This window comes from Homarus americanus, unplaced genomic scaffold (assembly GCF_018991925.1).
Source record: "Homarus americanus isolate GMGI-L3 unplaced genomic scaffold, GMGI_Hamer_2.0 scaffold32929, whole genome shotgun sequence".
In the NCBI taxonomy this organism is placed as follows: Eukaryota; Metazoa; Arthropoda; class Malacostraca; order Decapoda; family Nephropidae; genus Homarus; species Homarus americanus.
This window is the reverse complement of record NW_024737097.1, coordinates 22,815,219-22,833,125: the sequence shown is the minus strand read 5'-3', so window position 1 is coordinate 22,833,125 and position 17,907 is coordinate 22,815,219. Positions and strand designations below refer to the sequence as shown.

The window sequence follows — 17,907 nt, the reverse complement described above, 5'->3', positions numbered from 1 at the left end:
GAATATTGTCCAGTGACTTGTGTTATACTGTACTGTCCTCCTGCACCACATACCCTGAGATTCCGACTTAAGAACCCGAAGCATTAGACCGATACATTATTCTGTCCATAAATGTTAAAGATTCTCAAGTCTGAATCTCGGGGTTTGTGGTTCAGGAGGAGAGGCGACAGGACTTTCGTGGGTGACTGTACCATGATGATGAATGGTTTGTTGTAGGGCCAATCGTGACCAGAGTGTCCCTGTATTCCCCCAGAGAACAGGCCCTGTTGTGGGGTGACAAATTTAATATCTTATGGGATTAAGGGGTAAATGTTCAAAGGGGCTATATGTATTCTCCAACATGGAATAAAAATATTAATAAAGCAAATAAAAACAACAAATATTGAATAAAACAAATAATTATAACTTTAGATACGGTACATTGTTTAAGATGCCCTTGTAGAGTAAGTGTAATAATGTGGAATAGTGACAAGTAATCCAGGCTGTTTATGAACACTAGCATGTACCACCACACTATGGGTCAAACTGGTGCTGTGTTGATATGGGTACTCTACCTGGTGTTAGCATGGGTATAGGAGTCCTGTCTGGTGAAGAACAAACTGTACAGCACTCATCAGCTACCTCACACAAACCAAACCCCACATACTCTATATTAATTTTCTTTTGTCGGGTTGAGGAAAAGGTGGAGTGTTTTTCAATCTTGCAAGCAAAACTGCAGTACATATGGCCATATTTAACAAGGGTGCACTCATATCTTTAGTGACCTATCATAAATAAGATATTGAGACCATGGTGTAGCTCAGTCAGTGGTTATATGCCTTGTGGAGCCCCTAGTAAAATATCAGTGTAAATTTGAGATTTTCACGATGCCTCTCGCCATCATATACAGTCGAGTTACCACAACTGTACTATAACTTGAATGCGATGATGATGATATGTGTTTTCATATTTGTTGCTGTTCTAATTTTTCAAGACAAGAGTTTTTTAGGTTGTTAACCTGGTATGTGTGTGTGAGGGGACAGTGACAGGCTTTGGCTTAAGGTGAACCTCTTAGGAGCCACCAGGCCAAGTGTTATATCAGATGCCTCCCCCACTTTCTTACCATATTTTGCACAATAATTTGCTTGACCTAGGAGTTCATTCATGTCCACACAGTGAGTGGAGAAACCTCGGCATTTTGGCGATAAAACTTCTTGGTATCGGCAAGATACAGCATCTATTAAGATGACAAAAAGCCACCATCAAGAAACATAGAAATAAGCTAGTAAAGATCTTGATGAAGTTTATATCCTTAATAATAGACACAAGTGGTGAATTATGTGATGGTTAAGAAGTGAGCTTGTTTCCCTAAACTAAATGACATGACAGTGATATTGACAATGTTATTTTTAGGGGGTGAATAAATCACACTGTACTGTATTAACTTAAATCTTGCTGAAGAATTACACACATTCAGTGCTGTTCCTGTTCCCTAGTTGAGTGTTATTTAACATTATAGTATTAGAAAAGGGAAGAAATTACAGTAGTACAGAAAGCTAACTAAAAACTGTACAGTACAGTATGTTGATAATGGCATATCACCGCTCTTACCATCCACATCACCCTCACAACTTGTAGTCAGGGTATTGGTGCATTTTTTAAATTTTTTTTTTCCAATTTATGGTTTAGTATGGATGTTTACATAACGTAAACAGATGATAGTTATTATTATGCAGGTATTTTATGTTCTGTACCTGTACTGTATAGTGTACCTGTACAGTACCTTGTGTATAAAAAGAACCCTACTTACTTACAACTCCAAAATTGCCTGACAAAGGGTTGATAACTTTATAAAGTAGATTATAACTTGAGAAATATTCTTTATTTTATAACCCCACCTTGCTCTTTGAATTCAAGCCTTGTACGGCGGCCCTTACTGTTTACTGTAATTTATTCTTGCCTTCTTACTGTACTGACGTCTTCTATTAGCGTCCAGTATTGCACCTTCCACAACAATCATGTGTCTGGTTTATCTCTTCTCGTAACTCAACTGCCCCAAAAAACATTTCGGATTTCAGGTCGTGTACATCCATGGAAAAAAAAAGTCCCATCAGTCCTCCATCCCATTGATGAACCCTGAGACTCATGAACCTGTGAATCAAGACATCACACACTGCACCATCTATGGACCCAATAATGTTTTGTCAGTCTTGGGTTCACTGTTTCATGATGAGTCTTGGGGGTTCGTTGCTAGGACAGAGGTCAGATGCGGGACTTTTTTTACCATGACTGTCTTGAATGTCAATAGTTGCCACTTCCATTTTGTCTTCCATCTCGCCTCATCTAGTGTTAGTCAAATAAAAAAAAAATAAAAATAAAAATGTCATCCCCAGGGAGCAGTTCATCCACTCTTATACCCATTTGCTGTCACTTGTACTAATATATATCTTAACACCTGTTCAGATATTAGTTAGTAATTTAACCTATGGCACAATAAGCGTGAAATAGACTGCTCTATTAGAATACAGGTTGACAATCCCTTATCCGAAATCCTTGGGGCCAGAGGCATTTCGGAATTTTTCGGTTTTCAGAATGTTTTTGTGTGTGCGTGTGCGTGCGTGCGTGCGCGGGCACAAGTCACTGACCCACATTGGGGCCTGGTGGTCGAAAATATAATAACAATTATAATAATAATAATTCATAGACCTGGGTCGTGTTTTTCACTTTATCTTTTTTCATTCTTGTATTTCTTTATTATTATTATTATACATTTTATTATTATTATTGTTATTATTTTAATTTGGTGTATTTTTAATTAAAATTATTTACTATGAATAATTATTATTATAATTAATATTACTATTACATTTTTGCCCTTCAGGCCCCGATGTGGGTCAATGATCTATGCCTGGGTGGGCTAATCCCTGTTTAAAAAAAAAAAAAAAATGCTCCACAAAAAACTTTAGGTTTTCGGATAAAGGGTTGTCAACCTGTACTGTACATGGGTGAAATAGGCAGACAACTCCACTCGAATACATGGATCTTTTTTAATAAATTACTGAAGTAAATGAGCAAAGAAGAACTTTAAGATTTTTTGTATGGATGATTGAAGATAAAAGTGATTCTTGTTGACAAATACACAAATTGCTGTAGTTCAGTGTATGTTTATTGAAAGAATAGGATGATGAATGTATTATTATTTCTTTACATAGGGATTTGCTACACACATACTTGTACTAGTAACTAAAGATATCTACAGAGATTAGGTACTGTATCGTTACGATAGCCTTCACGGTGTGTGTGTGCGCGCTCAACTGTTGATGTGAAATGGAAGAGTGGATGTTAGCCTTTGTTGATATAAGTCTGGATGGATGTGGTGGTGGATGTTGTACACTCGCCCATAGAAGTCTTGTTGTCGCCTTTCCTCCTGAACCACAAACCCCGAGATTCAGACTCTCGAATCTGAAGCATTTATGGACAGCATTATGCATCAGTGTCTACAACTTCGGATTCGCGATTCTGAATCTCAGGGTTCGTGGAACAGCAGGAGAAGCGACAGGACTTTTGTGAGTGACCATACAAGATGGAGGCTATGGTGCTGTGAGAAGGATTTTTTATTTTATATTTTTTTCCTTTAGTCTGCATAAAAGAATATACTGTATACTGTACAGAAATTTGTATTTACCGGTAAGGCTTTCACACTATTTTGTATTTATTTTTCCCCCCCATGGGACACTTCAAAATCAATGGACGTCAGTGTGAAGGTCCCATTGAACTCTTGTGACAAAAAATGCTTGTGTGAAAAAGGTCTTACTAGAGCTGCTATGCTCATGACCTGAATAGATGACATGTCCATCTCTTGAATGATGTTGCTTGTGTGGTGTGTAAAGTATTCTCTCTCTCTCTCTCTCTCTCTCTCTCTCTCGCTCTCTCTCTCAAGAAATCTTATCTTTTTTTTTCTCCCCTCTCTTGGGAAGGTTGAGGTATATTGTTGCTTGCAGGTACAGTATAAGGGGGTGAGGAGCTGTGTTGCAGGTAATGTATCAACTCCTGAATTACAGCAACATATATGAGGAAAGTTGCAAATAACAAATGATTAGCAAAATAATATACTGTATCTTTAGAAAAACCCCAATACTGTACTGTACAGTTTTTGAAAATAAGACAAACTTAATATAAAATGTCAACTGTGAACAGAATATAAATTATTATGCTATTAACAAAGTTTATATTAGAATATTACCAAACAATTTATTATATAATGTTTGTCATAGTATCAAACAGAGAGGGCATTGTGTATTATAGAACCTGTATCACATCAGAATCAATAGAGAAGTTATTTCACGTTTTCCATATGTACGGTGGCATGGGCAGGGCAGTATCATTCATTTGAAAGAGGACTTGTAAACCTATACTGGACCATAACTGCTGTCACTTATATAGAACAGCTTGAACATTACCAAACCAAACTAGACCACAAACTCTTAGTCATTCAAACTGGACGATGAAAAAAAATAAGAAACTCAATTTATTTATTGTGTTGTGTTAAGTTAGTGATGGAAGAGGAGTCTGTTAATTAACTGAGTGTGTGTGTGTGATGGTTACAAGGCACAACCTACTGTATCTTGTTAGGTACAGTAGTTGCTTAGTGGTACTACATGATGATTGGGAACTAAACGATGATTGGTGGAATTGGCCGCTGATTACCAGAGCCTCCACCACCAACACTTTCACCCTCACCAACACCCCCACCAAGACCTTCACCCCCACCACCTTCACCCCCACCACCCCACCTTCACCACCACCACCTTCACCCCACCACCACCACCTTCACCCCCCACCACCACCACCACCTGCACCACCACCCCCAATTTCACCCCACCAACACCCCACCACCACCACCTCCACCATCACCAACACCCCCACCACCAACACTTTCACCCTCACCATCCACCCCACCATTCACCCCCACCACCAACCACCACCACACCTTCACCCCCACCACTACCACCCCACCCCACCCACCACACCACTTTCACCCCAACCACCCCCCATACCAGCAATCTTCCACCACCACCAACACCACCACCCACCACACACCCTTCACCCCCACCACCCACCACCACCACCTTCACCCCCACCACCATGACCTTCACCACCACCCCACCCACCACCCCTACCCACCCCCACCAACCACCAACCTTCACCACCCCCCACCACCACCACACCTTCACCCCCACCAACACCTTCACACCAACACCCTTCACCCCACCACCAACACCTTCACCCCACTACCACCCTCCACCCATCTCATCCCTCCTCCATCCTCCATCTCCTCCTCCACCACCCTCCTCCATCTCCTCCTCCACCACCCCTCCATCCTCTCCTCCTCCACCACCCTCTCCATCCTCCCCCACCCCTACTTTCCTCCACTTCCTCCTCCACCACCCCCTTCCTCCTCCACCACCCCCTGCTTTCCTCCTCCACCACCCCTACTTTCCACCACCCTACCTTCTCCCCCACCCCAATTCCTTACTGTGAGATAGATTCTTGGGGTGTTCTGTAAAAAGTCCTGGTCAAGATAATGCATAGTTGAGAAGCAGGAAACATTATATCGAACACAAGTTGAGTATATTTGTACAAGTATTAAAGAGACATAAACCATTGATCCAATCATATACATAGGGAAGATAATTTTATAAAGTTTACTAGTGCTGCACAGTTTGTGTTAATAGAGACCTGCCAAATATATTATCCGTGAGGGAAGACTTAACCCCTAAGAAAGTACAGTATCTTGTGAACTTCTTTCAGAACCAACTGGGTTAGTTATGTCACCAGGGATGTAATTTTTCAGTAGACAGATGGATTGCTGCTTTATGGAATTATTCATTACAGTAAGATGATAATTGACAAAAGTTTAAAATTACAGTATGAAATTATCCAGAAATATGCTAGATGATCTTTTAAACTACCTGGAAGGTTTCAGAACCCAGGGGTGTCTGACCCTTTACTGAGACAGTCCTAGACCCCATGGGCACCAACACAACTATCTACAGTACAGGTGGTGTCAGCCACGTCTCTGGTGGTACGGTACTTAACATAACGTGTGAATATATTGCTATGTTCAGCAAATATTACCCTTGTATTTGTAAGAATGAGATGTTAGTTGGAACACCACAATGTTTTCGATACAAGATTACTGTAAATACACAGATGCTCTTTTGTTACTCAAGGCTTAAAACATTTAACATTTATACTTGAAAAGTGTAAAGGATTTTGAATATAATACCAAGGTGTTTAATTTCATTTCAATTTTTTATGAACATTAAAATTTTACAGGCAAGTGAAATTTGAGTTGATTATCTCATATCTGGTGAGTAACTTCTGTCACTTTCTTAACTTGTTACATCCTCCTCACATATACGCCCCTCTTGTACTGACTTGGTCTTTATTTAATAATAGGACATCCCCATTACTGTACCAGTGTTATATTATGTGGTTGTCGTGTAGGATATATTATTCCCTTAGTACCAGACATACATAAAGAGACGATGTTAGGCGTTATATTATGTGGTATTCATTTAGTTAATGGCTCTACTGCATCATTAATGTCATCGTTGGGAAGAATTAAAGATTTTACCAAGATTAGATGGAAATTGCATTAGTATCCAGCATAAGGTGCGCCGAGTCGCCTCGTAAATAAAACACGATTGAGTTTTGCATTTATATAATTTTCTGGGAACGTTTGGGCATGAGAAATATCGTGCATAACGAATTTAATACTAACTTTGGGGGGGGATTTTAGGTTTATGGGTGGAGCCATATCCTCCTCGTTTACGTGACGCGAGAGATGTTTAGTTACTGCAAGTCAATTGGTGATGTTCTAGTACAGTTTAGTTTACATGATGATGTGACATTATGAAACAAGTGAATCTTTTTAATTACCAGAATACTCTATATCAGAGGTCGGGGAACGGGTAAATTACCCCAAATGGGGTAAATCTAAAAATTTTGGGGGTAATGCATGCAGTATGAAAGACACTTCCATACCATATCCAACAATTTTAGGAGCAAATTGGCTTGTTTTTGTTTACTGTACTAGTGTACTTTGAAGTCTGGGGGTAATTTCATTTTACTCAAAATTTTTTTTGGGTAATACCCAAAAAAAGTTCCCCGACCCTGCTCTATATGAACTCTTTAAGAATTCATTTCCCTGTTGTCCAGTAATATTCCCGTGTTGCTACTGTTGAGGTAAATCCTGAGTGATGAGGACTTTCAAAGGAAATCACTGGGTAGAATAAAGAAACAATAGGAATAATCATAATAACAATAAAACGTATAATATTTATGAAATTCTCAGTACAGTTCCATTGGTACTGTTCATTTGTTTTATGTTAAGCCTTTGTCTGGATGTACGACAAAAGTTAACAAAGAAACTCGTCGGATAGCCTTTGAATATTTTTAGCGAGGATTTCATGTGCACTGTACTTCTGAATTACTTTAGTTACATGATGCTGTCTTCGGTGTTATAAATCACCATTTCAGGGTTGCCACATATTGGGGAAAGTCTGGTTTAAATGTCTGTGGTAACCTTGTATTTATAGTTCTGAAGCTCAAACAGTGTGTATGTACAGTTGTTGTAAACTGATTGTACTTGTGGTGTTTGATGATTCAGATACCACTATCTATCCACCTAAGTGTGTCACTGTTCACTGTTAGAGCCACTAAACAGGTTCTGGTACAATAGTGGTTTCCTTACCTGCACATGATCAGTCTTGTACAGTACAGCATATAAGTGATGTTGGTGCTGCTAGATATTGATCAGTGATGCCATTTTTTTCTCTATTTTTTCTAGAACAATTTCTAATATGTGTATTTTTTTTTCTTTAAATAGATATGGGGGGAGGGGGTGACTTGGAATTGAACTCAGTGGAATACAGTACCTATAGAGTATTTTGGTAAATAAATTCCCATGTTTCACGGTACTGTACTGTATGTGAAGACCCAAAATTACTAGAGTTTAACATCACCCACAAGTATTGTATGTTATATTTCACGGTATCGTCTCTGGTAACATTCAAACTTGCACTTACGGAAACTACAATATGTTTTCAAAAGTATCATTAGTGTGTGTTTTTGTCTGCCATGACCCTTGGCCGAGAGGAAATAATATGGTATCTTACTTTTGCCACGGCACATATTGGGTTTAACAGCAAAATTTTAAACACTGGAAATTACAGTACTGTATTATATAGTTTTGGCGGTAAAGTTTTTGTAAAACCCCGTGGGAATATTATGTACACGGATAATTAACTTTTGTACACAGAATCACGATAAGATTACTGTACTGTACTGACGAAGCTTAGTTGTTGGGGCACATAAGACCAAAAATTCAAACTACAAAATGCTACGGATGAGACGATGTGAAGGTCATCGTGTTATAGTGAGGCATAGTTGTGATGCTCTGATTATTGAAGTAAAAGCCAAAAAATGAAGCCCGTTGCGAGTCACTTAGATAACCAACCACATGATTTAGGTTAAACGTTTATGGAATCTTGGAATGGCTCATTTCTTTTCCAGTTGCAGATGATGTTAGCTCATGAAAATTTAATTGTAGGTAATCAAAATCACTTTTATATTAAACACTATTACCTTATTAAAGGTCTGTAGTCCTAGTTGGGAATTTTTTGTTTGGCATTATGCACTTAGGAGATTCCCGAGACATAGAGAACATGATATGAAATGTGAATCACTCATAAAAACTTTTTCCTTTTTTTTTACATTTATATACAAATAATTACTAAATTAATTACCTGTCATTACACTACATGGCTAGTAAGATATTGACAGATGTAGACTTGTATTACTTGATTAAATATTAACAAAATTCGTTACCGAAACTACTGTCGGTTTGATTAGATCGCTTTTATGTTATGGTGATAACGATGTACCGGAGGTGGAAGTCTCGTTGAATTTTTCAGGTTTAATTCTATAAATACTGTATTTGTTGTGTTCTTCACTTCAACATTACTAAAAGTCTTAATATTATTGTATTGCTTGAGGAACTAATGAAAGTATTAACAAAGATATTTAAACTTATTGCGGCAGATCTGTCTGTCTGCCTGTCTGTCACTACTCTAGCTTGCAGTATATACAGTGAATAATTAAACAAAGTATAATTTGCTATATATACAGTATATTTAATTTAATTGTTTCTAGAATATTCGTAATAATTTTTTTCCTTTCTCTCACAGATGACGTATTACAGAGGACGAAGTTCTGGGTATCGTCGCGGTACTAGGATGGGCCTGGTGACCTGACCTGTGGTACCAGGATTGTGATGTAACCGTCAGGGGCACGGCTACAAGGGTGATATGTGCGGGTAATGGTGGGATCTCGGTGGATGTTGTGATAGAGGGGGGCCTCAAAATTTCACAGGGTGTAGTCGGAGATAATCTCTGGCCATTGAACTGCACCCTGGAGCTTTGAAAAGGTAAGGATTAGATGACTTTTTTTTTTTTGTATAATGTTTTATTCCTGTAAAGTACTGTACAAGGGGTTCCATTCCTGAGGATGTTCTTAAGTCGGATTTGTACATATCCGGTAAGTCGGAACACATTATGTGCAAACCGTACTTAAGGAACAATGTTTAAACTCACACTATATCTTAACCTAAGTCATTATATACATCTAAAATCACTTCATTTAAGACAGCAGATGAAATAGAATGACAAATTACAGAAAATGAAAGTAAAAAAATAAGTCATCGGGTAAATAGAATACTGTACTGTAAATTTCAAGTTTAACCGTGTTCGTATCGGCAGGCATTCATAAGTTGGGGACCCCCTGTACTGTATTGTGTATCATCTACAGTTTCTGGTGTGTATTGTAATCATTCCTTAATGATGATACGTGTGTCAAGTTTAGGAGGTTCTTGGCCATAGTTCTTTCATCAGTGTTCTGGGAGTGAAGAACTTACTTCGAAGTTGTTAATTTCCTCAGAAAGTCTCGGCAGCCACTGAAAATTGGAAATTTTGCCTCGCTTTATAAATAGGCAGACTAAGAACTGAAAGGTTTTAACCAAGCTTGGGAAAATTGTATACTACAGTACCTAGGTTGGGGTAGTAGTATTAAGTGTGATAAAGTTGCCAGGGATTAGTGTTGTTGCTGAGCTGTTATAATTAACAAGTTATTGTTGACTCTGTTAGTAAGTGTACATTAGTCTTGCTCCAAAAACACAGGGTCTCTGTCTCTCTGAACGATATATGCACACTGCCTTACAGGTGTTTGTATTACAACAGCAACATTGTCCTCATTGTTGATGTGTGATGACAATGTTACAAATATTCATGTGGTCACGGAAATCTGTAAGTCAGTGTGTGTACATTATTGTCCTCTGCCACCCCAGTATGGACAGCAACAGCACTGGATTGTAATTTTGAATAAACTTGTGGTGATGATCTTAAAGATGGACAACATTTAACTGCTCACAAAAACTTTCCTGTAGTGTATCCTGATTTAATAAATATTTCTTTTCAGATTGGTTGCTGATATGGATGATGATAATGGTGCTGTTCCATCTGCATGACAATCCCATCAGCTGATTTAATTCATATTTTAATGTAGCCCATTTTAGCTCGGTGAAAATTTTTGGAAATTTTTCAGGAAATAGGGTGTCTTCAAGTTACAGTTTGCTTTGGCAAGAATTTGAAATTGTTTTTATCACATATTTTGCTGGATAGCAAATTCCATCAACTATTTTATGGAAAAAAATTAATTCCTCATGTAGATGTAAGGTGTTGTTACTTTATTTGTATTATATGGAATACAATATATTTTGTAACCGGTGCATAAAATAATTTATTTTTTTAAAACTTTTGAGAAAATTTTTATAAAAAATAGCAAACTTAAGAATTGATCTTTTATTGCACATTTGTAAGTTAAGTTGATTTAGATGTAAGTTTTGTACATTATAGTAAGAGTAATTCCTCTTGCTGAATGTAAGTGTAAATCAAAGGGGTATACTAGTACATCAGTACAGTATACTTACTCACTCTGCATCAGCCATAATGTACTTCAGCCTTAACTAATTGAGTTGAAAGATGTAACTACAGTAGTTACATTAGGAATGAAAACTATAGAGTATTAGACAACACAGCTGACTCAGTTATATATTATGTGGACTTAAGTGACTGGTACCTAAGGTAAACCTTTCTTAGACTGTCTTACCACTTCATGCTGGCAAGTAAAAAAAAAAAGATGACCAGTCCATTCATTTTGAGTGAGACCAAATGAAGGAAGACTTTCATTGTTTGAACATTTGGCAACTACAGTATTATAATGACTTGTTTTAGCCATTTGCTTCATGTGCATGTTAAGCAGATGAATCTCAGGTTTTGAGTGATGTCTGCCACTTGTTCCCAGATAATTGTTTGTGGAAGTAACCTTAAGGTATTGTCTCGGTTGGGTAAATGTTGTTGCGTCTAGGGTAAAAATTCAATGGGTGAGTTGGATTTTGTTTTATGTTGACTCGGGGAAGGATACCATAGTGCAGTGATTTTCAACCTTTTTCATCTCACGGCACAGTGAGACAGGCACTAAAATGGTCGAGGCACACCATCAGTATTTAAGGATAGATTTGATCATTTAAAAGAAAATGAATGATAAGAATGTGTTCATAATTTAAAAAATAATAATAATTTATTAATTTTATTGCCAAAAGTATATTGTTGAACATGGTTTTCAAAATAATTTGAAAGTTTTGTGCATATTTGTTATTACTACACATTGAAAAAGATGCCATTCATTAAAAAATAATATGAAACCTTCAGATATAGATTGTATTCAAATACAAACAAGAGTAAAAATATAAGGCCTTTGCTTACATAAAAATATCAGTGGGAAACCTGTGCTTAGTGTTGTCTCGTGATGTTCCTTGTCCGAGGTCGAATGGTTGACAGGCATACCCTCAAGTCCTCTTCCAGTGTTTGAAACCGCGACCTGTTCTTGCTCTTCATTGTGTTCATAGAGACGCCAGCTTCACACAGATACAATGTTGAGAAAGGAAGAAGTGCTTCAATGGCCTTCTTTGTAATGATGGGGTATTCCTCTCGAAGGGACAACCAGAATGAAGTCATACCTGTTGATAGGTGCTTCAGTTTCAGTCCTCTGTCGTTTTTTATTTCCGTCGGCTCATCCTCTTCGGCAACAGTTAATCCTGCCGACTCGCACGCACTTACCACAAACAGATCTCTCACCCAGTCCAAGGAAGATACATCAAGTGATGGGAAATACTTTTCAATGTTTTTACTCAGTTGCGACAAAAGTATCCAAATTCTATTTTTTTAAATGCTATCCAAATGCTATTTTAACTCCCATGGCACACCTACGGATCGCGGCACATTGGTTGAAAATCGCTGTCATGGTGACTGCAGTGGAATATATTAAGGTGTAGTTTCATTTTTCAGAGTAGGATTGTAAGGTGGTAGTGTCTGGTGGTTGTGGTGTCATCAATTATGCTATTTGGATGAAGATTGTCAAGTTGTGTTCATGAGTGGTTGTGGTAGTGATGTACTGGTAGAGGAAAATCATCCACATACTGGTATGTTGCTGAAGAGCAGGAAAATTAAAAAGAAAAGAAAAGAAATTATTTTATTAAAAGAAAAAATATATATATACAGTATATATATATATATATATATATATATATATATATATATATATATATATATATATATATATATATATATATATATATATATATATATATATATATATATATATATATATAATGAAGCTGTATACAATGCATAGTGATGTACTCAGCTCAGGTTATCAGAAGTTGTTCATTAGGTACATTATGATGTAGAACAAATTTGGAGGAGCTAAATTCTTTTTTCTTTTTGGCGGTGTAGACGTACACAGCAATCAGCACCAAAACGACAATCACTATCAGAGCCAGAATCGCCCACAGTGTTATGGTAAGTGCAGAGGAACCTAAAAAAACATTGATGCTGTTTAAAACTTCCTTTTTTTTATTTAAATTGTCATAGGTTGTCCCTTTGTCAATCATAATCTGGGAACTGTCTACAACTGTACATTGGAAGACACCCACACATACTGATTTGCTCAAAATACAAAATTTTTAAATGTTTTGCTCGTCTAAATATGAGTTTTTATATCCGAGGCAAATAAACATGGCAATTATTTCATCAACATCCCATATGAAATTCGCCCATCTCTCATACCTTGCTATTCTAGGTTTATCAGTCCTGTAGTTATATAATATGCTCAATCATTAACTACTGTAGTGTGATATTCCCTGTGAGGAGTATTACTCGTGTGTCTCCAAGAGTGGGGAGGGAATTTCATTAAAATATCCTAATTTCTTTTCTTTTGCATAAAGTTGGACCTGAGTCATGTCCATCCTCAACCATGAAATGACACTTGATGAACTAAGTCTGTCTGTTTTAGTTTCAGAAGATCCCGTTTAACATAATATGTGATATACTCACCTAAATGCTCACATTCATCACTCGCAGGAGAAACATCTATTGAGCTGGAATAGCAGGAATAGTTCTTGCAATCTTCAATCCATTTTTGACCATCAGCATATAGCTTGTCATGCACCTTACAGCCTGGCAGAAGCAGTTTGTTTAATATTAAAAAGTAAGAGAGAAAAATGGTCCAATCTGCCCATCTATCTGTCAATCATATTCCATTCCTATGTATGGCTTGGGGGTGTAAAAGTTGACTTCAAGCACTAGGAATATTGGAGGTGGATAGACTATCCCCTTGAGGCACCTTCAAAACCCTCGGCCACCGGGTGATTCAAGAGACAGGGAACATAGTGATTATTGTTAGTGTATAGATTCCGTGTTCAAAAACTACTCTCATACTAGTAGACCAAGTGTGGTTATTATAAAATAAGCTTTAGCATACTTAGCTGTTGTTATACATCTTCACCATTATCATAAACTCCTGGAGCTTTAACTATACCGTATATTCTCTAGTACAAACATTTATTACCTCATCTATCAAACACATTCTAAACTTTTCCTCCTGATCATTTAAGAATTCACATGAAACAGTTACAATCATTTCTTATCAGACATTTAAATTCCATAACTGTTGATTTTTCACCCAAATTTAGTTTCTACAGGATTCTTCTCTTTATATGTTGAACAAACAAACACTTGGAGATTAAGGCACTCGCCTTATTTCATCTAATGATTACATACCGTAATGCTATACGGGAGTTGGGTTAAGATAAGTTAGCATTAGTTCAAGTTTACATTAGGTTAGCATTGGGGTATTCAATCACCAGGTGAAATGAGCAGGGTTCTTAAAATTGATGAGATCTGAACAAAGTGTTTCACTCCTGCTCAAACACTAAACACTCCACATCAAAAAAATTATTACTACCCTTTTATCCTCTTTTCTCATAATACTAGCATGATAAACTAACACTACCTATCATGGCAGGTTTTCTCCAGATACTACTCCAGTTTCCTCCTGTACTAACACTGGATAATGAAGGTCATAACAAAGTAATAGACCAACCACTCGGATGGCTAGTAAACTGACAAATAGTGGAAACTATTAATTAAACATATCTTCCTGAAATTCATGCCATTCTTTAGTTTTCTCCTTTATATATCCTGTTTACATATTAATGGTTGCACATCACAGGTTATAAATGTGGACTTCCTCCACTGAATCTATTCAAGGCTTCAGCAGCAGGTAGATTGAGGCAGGTTACAATATGGTATAACAAATTTATATACGGTATACATATATATGTATTTTTTTTTATCACATCACCACTTACTGCCTAACTAGCTATTCAAGCATTAAAATTGGTACTCACCGATGGGCGGAGGTGGTAGAGTGAGTGTGTGGTGGGAGCGGAGGAGGGTGTAAGAGGAGTAGGGTGGTGAGTCACTGAGCCTCTGCGGCTGCCTCCTCCTGCACTGACTGTGGTTGCTCCTCTTCCGTTGTTGTTTGCTCCTCCTCGGCTTCCAGCTGTTGTGAAACAGCTGCTTCTGTCGTCCTGCGATGAACAAATGAATCCAGTGTTGACCGCTTGATGCTACTCCTCTTCTCCTTATACATCTCGGTGTAACAACCAAGTCTGTCATCAATGCTGCATTGAATCTTTCAGCTACATTCTCTGTTTGGGTCGTCATCTATAAGGATTTGCATACCTTTGCTGGATCATGTTGAACGCTTCTGTTATCCTCTTGGTAGTTAGCGTTCGTTGTGCTATTTCTTCTCCGTCATCTTCGTCTTCAGCAGGTCTGTGTTCTGTTAGTTGTTGCAGATCTTCATTGGTGAATTCTTCTGTATGGATGCCAGGACGTCCTCAAAATCCTACGATTCCAGCTCATCAAAGCCTGCCTGTCTAGCCAAGCTGAGGATATCCCTATTCACAGGTGGGACTAAGTCCGTGAATCCCGTAAAACTGTTGACGCACTCGGGCCACAATTTACCCCACACACCATTCAGGCAACTTTCTGAAACCTCTTCCCATACCTTGCCAATGTTGAAGCCATGTCAATATTCTTAGATCGTAGGTTTATTATCTCCATCTGTAGCCTTGAGCAATTGGGCCATGGTATGGAGTAAATAATATGCCTTGAATGTGGCAATGACGTCTTGGTCCATAGGCTGCATCAGTGCTGTCGTGTTTGGAGGCAGGAATACGACTTTTACACTGTCATGAAAGTTGTCGAGATTGGGATGATGAGATGGAGCATTGTCAACGATCAGAAGAATTTTGAAGTCAAGGTTCTGCTTGGCACAGTATTCCTTCATTGCAGCGACGGCGTACACATATAACCACTGGCTAATTATGGCGTTGGTTATCCTTGCCTTCTTATTTGCCTTGTAGATCACTGGAAGGTGATCTTTAGAGTAACCTTTCAGGGCCCGTGGGTTGGCAGGGCGAGAAATCAACATCGCCTTCAGTTTGTAGTTGCCGGCAGCGTTCGCGCCAAGCAGAAGTGTCGAGCGGTCTTTTGCCGCTTTAAAACCTGGCGCTCTTTTCTCCTCCTTGGAGATATAGGTCCTCTCAGGCATTCTCTTCCACATTGATGGCATTCTCTTCGTCTCATCCACATTGATGACTTGCTTCGATGAGTAGCCTCCTTCCAGGATAATCGAATTCTGGCGGGAATGTCTTGGCAGCAACCGTATCTGAACTGGCAGCTTCACCAGTCATCTTAATGTTCTGAAAGTTATAATGATGCTTAAATCGTTGAAACCATCCTCGGCTGGCCGTAAAGGTCTCTTCCTAAGATCCTTCGCCCCGTTCTGCCTTTTAAGTCGTCAAACAAGGATCTGGCCTTATGCTCGATAATCATAAGGCTAAAAGGGGCATTGTGTTGTGTCTGGTCCTCCATCCACATTGCCAGCATCTTTTCCACCATTTCTATCACAGTGCTTCCAGTACGAGTTGTCTTGGTTGCACTCAGAGAAGTACCGCTTCCAGCACTAACCTTAATCTTGTCAGCATTGGTCCGAATATTACTCACCGTTGTGAGGGTTAGACCCAGCACAGCGACTGTGTCCACAGCACGTTCCCCTTTTCCAAATTGGGTTAATGAATCCATTTTTGTAGCCAGGGTAATGGTCTTACATTGCTTCTTCACTACACTAGCACTTGATGGGTGCTTGGAAGCCATTTTGAATGGTTAGAGTATAGTCTTAGAGCAAAAACACTTAAGCACACACAAATGATGTGAAGTCATAACAAAGACTGGCTTAGCGTCGCTGTGAGGTTCCGTGAGTGAGGGCAGTGCACCGAGCCGAGAGAGCATAGTGCAGCCAAACGAGGGAGTGATGCACCATAAAATGTAATCGGTGACAACGCAAAACGACATTGTACCGAATCACCGGGACGTTAAATGGAGTTTTGGACTTTAAAGTTTAGCGACGTAGTACTGAAACAACGTTAAGCGCAGACTTACTGTATACTGTATGTCAAAATACCTGACATAAACTGTGTCTCAGAAAAATATATGCACACTGCCTAACAGATTTTCATGGAGATTGCATAAATTTTTGTACAGAAGAAGGGGGTACATTATACAATAGCAATATTATACTCACTGATATGTGAGGAGGACAATGTTGTAGCTAATACATTCTCAATGAAAATGTATAAGGCAGCTTATTTCACCTCAGATTTTATCCCCAGTTTATTTCACCTCAGATTTTATCCCCAGCTTATTTCACCAGAAGATTAACCAACTTAATGCTAACCTAGCTCCTAAAATATGACCCCTAGTTAACTTAATCTAACTTAAAGCTACCCTAACCCAACCCTCAAGCCTAATTTACCTGAAGATTAACCTAACCTAACCTTACTCCATGTAGCATTAGGGTGGCTAATCTTAAGGTGAAATGAGCCATGGGTGGAGGGTGAATCTTCATGTGATCCAATGATTTGAATAAAAATAAATGTCATAGCAGTGTTTAAGCATATAACAACAAAGACTCGACAGATCTTTTAATATCAAGGTCAATTTTCTTTTTGTGATGGATGCACCTACAATACACTGGACTTCTTGTGTACAGTTGTAGTAATGTTACATATTTTCTTGGTTATACTGTACCAATATATTTCCTTGTCTTGGTAGGTGGAAGTAATATGACTGCAGCTGTGATATGATACAGTAATTATATACACAGTGTGCAGGCCTATAGTCATAAGTACAGTAACTTGATTACATATACAGTACAGTACATTATTATATAACTTAAGTACAAAATATTGCAGGTGTTGTAATCATTTGTCCCTTTACCAAAATTGCAAGTGTGTCTTACAACTTTACCCCTCATCCACCACTTGTCCCTTAATAGGCAGTCCAGTTGGAGGTTCAATATTCAGAATACGATTTGTGGTGTGTCATACATTAGTTTGCA

At 38.3% G+C, this 17,907-nt stretch overlaps 2 protein-coding genes across 9 annotated transcripts in view; one reads left to right on the top strand and one right to left on the bottom strand.

Annotated features, from left to right (window-relative positions):
* LOC121873345 (hrp65 protein-like) overlaps positions 1 to 10,844 on the top strand; it is a 96,863-nt gene extending 86,019 nt beyond the window's left edge. Inside the window, exons 12-13 of the transcript XR_006090220.1 lie at positions 9,234 to 9,472; positions 10,519 to 10,844. The gene's annotated coding sequence lies outside the window, so the exon portion shown is untranslated. The remainder of the gene's footprint in view (positions 1 to 9,233; positions 9,473 to 10,518) is intronic.
* An 828-nt stretch (positions 10,845 to 11,672) lies between these two features.
* The window catches only part of LOC121873346, a 31,810-nt gene continuing 25,575 nt past the window's right edge, over positions 11,673 to 17,907 (bottom strand). For 6 of the 8 annotated variants that reach the window (XM_042376886.1, XM_042376892.1, XM_042376891.1 and 3 more), the window contains 2 exons: positions 13,494 to 13,616; positions 12,777 to 12,975 (listed from right to left, as the gene is read on the bottom strand). In XM_042376886.1, the coding sequence (XP_042232820.1) occupies positions 12,806 to 12,975; positions 13,494 to 13,616 (293 nt within the window). In that variant the 3' untranslated portion in view covers positions 12,777 to 12,805. The other 2 variants (XM_042376888.1, XM_042376893.1) reach the window with 2 other exon arrangements.